General features: G+C 33.2%; 1 protein-coding gene across 1 annotated transcript; it reads right to left on the bottom strand.

Annotated features, from left to right (window-relative positions):
• Nucleotides 1-8233: 8233 nt before the first annotated feature.
• On the bottom strand, nt 8234-8719 carry LOC104647032 (uncharacterized). The gene has a single exon (XM_010321592.2). The coding sequence runs from the start codon at nt 8717-8719 to the stop codon at nt 8234-8236; it is 486 nt and encodes a 161-aa protein (XP_010319894.2).
• Nucleotides 8720-9189: the final 470 nt, after the last annotated feature.

Raw genomic sequence — 9189 nt, forward strand, 5'->3', positions numbered from 1 at the left:
ACTCCATATATACTTCTTCATTTAAATCTTCTTGAAGAAAGGCATTGAACACATCCATCTGATGTACTTGCCAATGTTTTTCAGCAGCTAGACTTATTACAACCCTTACAGTTCCCATTTTTACGACAGGTGAAAAAGTCTCTTGATAATTCAATCCTTCCTTTTAATTGTAGCCCTTATCTACCAATATAGCTTTGGACCTATCAATCCCACCATCAACCTTATATTTTATCTTGTATACCCATTTGCATCCTATTGTTCTCTTATCCTTAGGCAATTGAACAATCTCCCATGTACAATTATTTTCCAGTGCTTATATCTCATCTTTCATAGCCAGAATCCACCTAGAATCTTGTAGATATTCCTGATACGAAAGTGGTTCTCTTTCTTGAGAGAACTTGGTCACATAACTCCTATATGTTGGTCAGATGCTGTGATAATCTCCTACATTAGCAATAGATTAAAAACAATTACCAGATGTAGTCTTCAGCTTTGTCAATATGTAGTCTGTGTGCCAGATAGAAGGCTTAGCATGTCTGGTAGATCTCCTAGCTACAATAGGTGGAATACCATCAACGAGATCAGGCTGTACTGATGAAGCCTCATTCTGAGCCTGAGAATGATCATCATGTGTATGTGTTTCTGTGTGGGGCTGGTCAATGGATGTACATGGACTAAAATTTCCATGCTCATTATCTTTAAGTGAACTAGGATCTTCATACTTATCCTCCCTAGTTTCATTAACATTTTGTACTCCAGGCTTGAAAATAACACATGGTGTAAGTGCATCTTCTGTATGTGAAGATATAAGAGGTCCATAATGTTCTACCTCAACCAACCCTGGTGCTTGAAAAGAAAATTTATCTTTAAAGAAAATGACATCTCTGCTGACAAAAACAAGTTTAGACTCAACATCTACTAACTTGTATCCTTTTTGACTAATAAGATATCCTAATAACACTGCTTTTCTGGCCTTAGGTGAAAATTTATCATCCCTTTTGAGATTTGTAGCAAATGCCAAACAACCAATCACTCTAATGTGAGCTAAAGAAGGTGGCTTATGATATAACATTTCATATGGAGATTTATTTCCAAGTACAGACAGAGGAACTCTGTTAATGATATAAGTGGCAGCTTCCACACACTCTCCCCAAAATCTATCAGGTAAACAGCCTTGAAATTTGATAGCTCTTGCAGTTTCCAACAAATGTCTATGTTTCCTTTCCACCACTCTATTTTGTTGTGGAGTGTGTGGACATGATCTTTGATAAATAATACCATGCATTACAAAAAAATCATGACAGGTGGAATTCAAAAATTCACCTCCATTATCAGATCTAAAAACTTTGACACATCTCTCAAATTGGTTCTTTATCATCAACAAAAATTGTCTAATACAACAATTGCATCAGACTTTGATGCCAGTAAAAATGTCCATGTCCATCTAGATTTATCATCAACCAAAGTAAGGAAGTATTTCATTCCATTGTAGGTAGAAAGCTTATATGGACCCCAAACATCCATATGTACAAAGTCAAAAACTTCATTTACTACAGTGTGACTTGCAGGAAATGAGACTCTAGTCTGCGTAGCTTGTGGACAAATGAGAAATTGATCAATGTTAAATTTAGTACAAGTAAATTCTTTTATTTTCTTGATTACTCCCATGAGAACATGCATGCCCTAATCTCTTGTGCCAAAGAGCTAGGTCTGTTCTAACTGCAGACATAGTTTGAATCCTTGCATGTTGTTGATTTTCTTTCCAATTCAGTACATACAATCCATCCTCTATATCACCAATCCCCTTGACCTTCCCAGACAAGATGTCCTAAAACACACAATATGTAGGATAAAACACAGCACTAAATTTCAATTCTTTTGTCAGTTTGGACAGAGACGAGATCAAACTTGAATGTTGGTATGCACAACACATTTGTCATTCTCATTTATCTTCAGACTACCAACATGAGATACTATAGTTGATTCACCTGTAGGTAATTCCACCTTCCCTAGGCTTCCCATCATAGTCTTAGAATGCAAGTGAGTGTGGTCATGAATCATATGGTCAGTAGCGCTTGTATTTATAATCCATTTCAAGGAAGAAATAGAATGGTTACCTTCCATATAAGCACCTTTCTGTGGTTCCTCCATCATCTTGTTGTTCTCATTCAACAAATTGAATATCTGATTAAGGTGTGTTGGTGAGGAATTTCGCACCATTTGTAGTAGCTGCTCTTGTGTGAATTTGACTTGATTTCCTCCTGTTGACTGCTCACCCATAGCTGTATGTGCTTTCCATTCCATATGATCCTGCATATTCTTCATTTGTCTGTGTGAGTTAGTACAATCTCCCATTACTGCATTGACCTTCTTATTACCCTTGAAGTTATCAGGATATCCAATGAGCAAATAGCAATTGTCGTTCACATGACCAGTTGCATTACAGTGATCACACTTCTTTAGTTTGTTACAATCTGCTTTAACATGTCCCTTCGTGTTGCAAAAATCACAATACAAGTTCCTCGTAGGATATGGCTGCCTGATGTTGTTAAATTGTGTAGGGGTGGGCATTCGATATTTCAGTTCAGTTTTGGTTTTTTTTTTTTTGGTTTTCGGTTATTCTAAATTGTGTACCTAATACTGAACCGAAATATTTCAATTAGGTTCGTTTTTTATTAATTTGGTTCAATTTTTTATTTCGATTTTTTAATGGGTCTGCTTAGTGGGCTTTTTAAAATTTACAATTTTTTTGTTTGATTTTACAACTTAATGGGCTAAAAAGTAAAAATAGACAATACATCAAAGAAGTGCATTACTAATTTACTACCAAATGTCAATATGTCAATATGCCATTAGGCATTAACACCACAAATTTTAAATTCACAATGTCACTAAAACACACAATTTTTAATTAACATTGACACAAACAAAAGTTGCATTGTAGATTTGTAGTTAATGTCTTCACAAATACAACATAATAACAATCTAACAAGTAACAATAAAGTCTTTCATGAGCTCATGATAAACAATAATAAGCAACAAACAATGTATTTTAAACTTCTTGTCTTCTTCCATGAGATCACTTTCAATTCAAATGTCAACAATAACAAACAACAATAATGAATTTCTTGACTTTCTTCCATGAGACCGCTTTCAACTTTCAAGTGTCACATGCCAACAAAATTATTTCTTCATTGTCTTGACCCTTGGACCTTTTAAGATAAAATCAAATGTTAGAATACTACTTTTAAGATTAAAAAATGATATGATTAAATAAATGATGTATTAAACTCACCGCTTGCAAGACAATCATAGATCAACAATGGAATAGTTTGTTCCACTATTTGTCATCTCTATAAATAAGAAAAAGAAACATGTCATACAAGATACAACACAATAAGTATTTTATTTTTTTTAAAAATAAAAAAAAAAAAAAGTCTTACCAAGTTCAATTTTTTCAAGAAACTCCAAACTTTCTTCAACACAAATAGGCTTGGTTTTTTGTCTAAGCCAATCTTCGACACAAATAAGACATTGGACACATTTGGGAGTAATGAACTTCTAAAGGGATCTAGAATACGACCACCGGTGCTAAATGCACATTCGGATGATACACTCGACATAGGAAACCTATACATCTCGAGCCAACTGTGAAGTACAGGAAATCTAGGATAATTAACTTTCCACCAACTCAAAATATCAAAATCTCCAGATTCAGGCTCTTGGTCTTCAAGAAGATATTTATCCAACTCAGATTTAACACCTAAACTTCTAGAATCTTGTTTTTGTTTCTTCATGTGCAACTTAGTTCTCATAGATTTTTTGGACAAATTTTGAGAAATATCACAAGCAGAAGAATCAGATGAGTCAGATGAAGATGATTGACTTTTGGAACCTTTTCCATACTTACTTACATATATCGCAAACAAATCCCTCAAGTAAGCCTCTACTTTCGTATTCATTACATTTCCCATTTCTTCCCCAAGTAATTCTTCAAGAGCAAAACTAACATACACAAATTTATTGCGAGGATCCAAAACTAAAGCAATAAAAATCATTTTGGTCATTTTTTCATGAGTACCCCAATATTTCTTGAATTTTTCTTTCATTCCCGAAGCCATTTTACTCAAATCAAGGTCATCACTTGCCATACATAATTTCAAATAAGCATCAAGTTCACATATATCTTCAAAATGAACATTACAAGTAACATACCGTGAACCTGAAACTTTCAAAGTGAACTCATAAAATTTTTCAAGAAACTTTGTAACATTCCTCACATTAGCCCAATCTTCATATTGAATTGAACTTGCGATACTTCCTTCTTCACAAACTTCAGTAGCAAGAGAATTAAAATTACCATCATAAAGATCAAACCTCTCAAAAGCCTTCTCAAACTTTTCTGATGTGTCTAACATCAAATAGGTGGAATTCCACCTAGTAGGAACATCTAAAGACAACATCTTATCACATTCTATCTTTTGCATTTCAACACATTTCAAGAAGTTTCTTATTCTTGAAGAAGACGATCTAACATATTTCACTATTTGTCTCACCCTTTTGATAGAAGGACCAATTTCTTTCAAACCATCTTGCACAATTAGATTAAGTATATGAGCCATACATCTCACATGGAGATGCTTACATTCCATCAAATTAGTTCCCCACATATATAATTTTTTGGACAACTCTAAAACTGCCACATCATTTGAAGAGGCATTATTAACAGTAACAGTAAAAACGTTATCCAACTTCCAATCAAGTAACCAATTACTAATAGACTTAGTCAAATGCTCACCTTTATGACTAGTGATAGAACAAAAATTCAATATTCTTTTATGAAGCACCCAATCCCTATCAATTAAGTGAGCAATCAAACACATATAATTGATTCTTTACACCGAAGTCCATGTTTCTGTTGTGAGACAAATTCTTGGTTGTATTTCTCTGAAAGATTGTTTCAAATTTATTCTCAATTCACCATAAACTTCATAACAATCCCTTTTGTTATGGTTATACGAGAAGGAATATGAAACAAAGGTTGGACTTTACTCATAAACTTCTTAAAGCCTTCTTTTTCAACAAAACTAAAAGGTAGTTCATCCAAAATTATCATCTTAACTAAATCTCTCCTACATACCTCTTGCTCAAATTTCCAACTTTTGTTACTTTGAATATTTTATAACTTTTTGAATACCGGGTGCAATAGTCGGATGTTTATAGACTTTACACCGATAAGTCAAATGTTGTTTTAGTCCACTTGTTCTATTTCTTGTTGTATTGGCAGCATAGTATTTTTACAATGTAAGCACTTTGCTTTTCAGAATTTCGGTGGTTCGGTTTGGTGTTTCGGTTAAGCAAAGTGCTTACATTGTAAACAATACTATGATGTCAATACAATAAGAAATAGAACAAGTGGACTAAAACTACATTTGACTTATCGGTGTAAAGTGTATAAACCTCCAACTGTTGCATCCGGTATTAAAAAATTATTAAATATTCAAAGTAACAATTTAGAGACTTGGAAATTTGACAAGAGGTATGTAGGAGAGATTTAGTTAAGATGATAATTTTGGATGAACTACCTTTTAGTTTTGTTGAAAAAGAAGGCTTTAAGAAGTTTATGAGTAAAGTCCCACCTTTGTTTCATATTCCTTCTCGTATAACCGTAACAAGGGATTGTTATGAAGTTTATGGTGAATTGAGAATAAATTTGAAACAATCTTTAAGAACAACCAAGAATTTGTATCACAACAGAATGGACTTCGGTGCAAAGAACCAATTATATGTGTTTGACTGCTCACTTTATTGGTAGAGATTGGATGCTTCATAAAAGAATATTGAATTTTTGTCCTATCACTAGTCATAAAGGTGAACATTTGACTGAGTCTATTAGTAATTGTTTACTTGATTGGAAATTGGATAACGTTTTTACTGTTACGGTTGATAATGCCTCTTCAAATGATGTGACAGTTTTAGAGTTGTCCAAAAAATTAGATATGTGGGGAACTAATCTGATGGAAGGTAAGAATCTCCATGTGAGATGTATGGTTCATATACTTAATCTAATTGTGCAAGATGATTTGAAAGAAATTGGTCCTTCTATCAAAAGGGTGAGACAAATGGTGAAATATGTTAGATCATCTTCTTCAAAGACAAGAAACTTCTTGAAATGTGTTGAAATGCAAAAGATAGAATGTGATAAGATCTTATTTTTAGATGTTCCTACTAGGTGGAATTCCACCTATTTGATGTTAGACACAACTGAAAAGTTTGAGAAGGCTTTTGAGAGGTTTGATCTTTATGATGGTAATTTTAATTCTTTTCTTGCTACTGATGTTTGTGAAGAAGGAAGTATCGCAGGTTCAATTCAATATGAAGATTGAGCTAATATGAGGGATGTCACAAAGTTTCTTGAAAAATTTTATGAGCTCACTTTGAACGTTTCAGATTCACGGTTTGTTACTTGTAATGTTCATTTTGAAGATATATGTGAACTTGATGCTTATTTGAAATTATGTATGGCAAGTGATGACCTTGATTTGAGTAAAATGGCTTCGGGAATGAAAGAAAAATTCAAGAAATATTGGGGTACTCCTAAAAAAATGAAAAAAATGATTTTTATTGCTTCTGTTTTGGATACTCGCAATAAATTTGTGTATGTTAGTTTTGCTCTTGAAGAATTACTTGGGGAAGAAATGAGAAATGTAATGAATACGAAAGTAGAGGCTTACTTGAGGGATTTGTTTGCGATATATATAAATAAGTATGGAAAAGGTTCCAAAAGTCAACCATCTTCATCTGACTCATCTGATTCTTCTGCTTGTGGTATTTCTCAAAATGTGTCCAAAAATTCTTTGAGAACTAAGTTGCACATAAAGAAACAAAAACAAGATTCTGAAAGTTTAGGTATTAAATCTGAGTTGGATAAATATCTTCTTGAAGACCAAGAGCCTGAATCTGGAGATTTTGATATTTTGAGTTGATGGAAAGTTAATTATCCTAGATTTTCTGTACTTTCAAAGTTGGCTCGAGATGTATTGGCTATTTCTATGTCGAGTGTGACATCGGGATGTGCATTTAGCACCGGTGGTCGTATTCTAGATCCCTTTAGAAGTTCATTGACTCTCAAATGTGTGCAATGTCTTATTTGTGTCGAAGATTGGCTTAGACAAGAAACCAAGCCTATTTGTGTTGAAGAAAGTTTGGAGTTTCTTGAAAAAATTGAACTTGGTAACACTTTTTATTGTTTATTTATTTTTGGAAAAAATAAAATACTTATTGTGTTTATTTTGTATGACATGTTTCTTTTTCTTATTTATAGAGATGACAAATAGTGGAAGAAACTCTTCCATTGTTGATCTATGATTGACTTGCAAGCGGTGAGTTTAATACATTTAATCATATCATTTTTTAATCTTAAAAGTAGTATTCTAACATTTGATTTTATCTTAAAAGGTCCAAGGGTCAAGACAATGAAGAAATAATTTTGTTGGCATGTGACACTTGAAAGTTGAAAGCGGTCTCATGGAAGAAAGTCAAGAAATTCATTATTGTTGTTTGTTATTGTTGACATTTGAATTGAAAGTGATCTCATGGAAGAAGACAAGAAGTTTAAAATACATTGTTTGTTGCTTATTATTGTTTATCATGAGCTCATGAAAGACTTTATTGTTACTTGTTAGATTGTTATTATGTTGTATTTGTGAAGACATTAACTACAAATCTACAATGCAATTTTTATTTTAGCGTCATTGTTAACTAAAAATTGTGTGTTTTAGTGACATTGTGAATTTAAAATTTGGTGTTAATGCCTAATGGCATATTGAAATATTGATATTTAGTAGTAAATTAGAAGTACACTTCTTTGATGTATTGTCTATTTTTACTTTTTAGCTCATTAAGTTGTAAAATCAAACCAAAAAATTATAAATTTTAAAATTTTAAAAAGCCCACTAAGCAGGCCCATTAAAAAATCGAAATAAAAAAATCTAACCGAAATAACAAAAACGATATTTCGATTCGGTATTTGGTTCACAATTTACTTGAACAAAAAACCGAAAAAATAAAGAAAAAACCCGAAATCGAACCAAAATGTCGAATGCCCACCCCTAGTGGAGGCCTACCACCTTTACTAGAGTAAATAACTAAGAATTCCATTCCTTCATGAATAGAACCAACAATACCTTTCTGACTTCCATCTTGTATGATTAATGCATAAGCTTGATTAACATTAGGAAGACACGACATCATCAAAATATGACCTCTTTACCTGAGAATAACTTGCATTCAAGCCCATTAGAAATTGCAGTAACTTCTGATACTGCATCTGTTCCATATAATCCTTTGCCTTATGACAGTCACAACTAGGTGGAGGTAATATTGAATCATACTCATCCCATAGACTTTTCAATTCTGTATAATAAGGAGACACATTCAAAGTCCCTTGAGTAAGAGTGAATATGTTTCTATGCAATTGAGAAAGTCTAGATCCATTGATTTTGTCAAATCGTTTCTTGAGATTTAGCCATACCTGATTTGCACTTGATGAATAGAGAATGCCACTAAGCAGATCTTGACTAACGTTGTAAATAAGCCAAGTGATCACAATTGCATTGCATCGATCCCAGATTTTCTTCAAAGGTCCATCGAAATCACTTCGTAAAATTGAACCATCAATGAATCCCAATTTGTTTCGTCCAAACAAAGCAATCTCCATCGCGCGACTCCACAATGTGTAACTCAGACATACATTTTTATGTCCCAAATAAAAATAGATACATTTGACTTAACACCTTTCCACTTTAATATTTAGTATAATAATAATAAAACATGATTTATTATTTAATATTTATTTGTTTAATTAATTTATAACATTTTCATAGAATGAAGGAGTAAAACGGTAATCCAACTTTAAAGGTTGGAGCTTTCCACTTTTATAAGTAACTAGTCTCCGGGCACGTGCGTTGCACGTGTATCCCAAATAAAAATCAATAAAAAAAAAAGAAAAAGTATATAATAAACTTGTTGAATGCCTGTGCGTCTGAAGAATCTGTTCGGAGAATTCAAGTCAAGGTGGAGATTTGTTGAATGCCTTGAATCGGACCCGCTACAAACAGAAAGGACGGGGTCTCGCTGCCCGGTCAGCGAGTCGGGGGGTCTAGGGGGGCGACGCGCCCCCTGGCCTGG

This window comes from Solanum lycopersicum, chromosome 4 (assembly GCF_036512215.1).
Source record: "Solanum lycopersicum chromosome 4, SLM_r2.1".
Taxonomy (NCBI): domain Eukaryota; kingdom Viridiplantae; phylum Streptophyta; class Magnoliopsida; order Solanales; family Solanaceae; genus Solanum; species Solanum lycopersicum.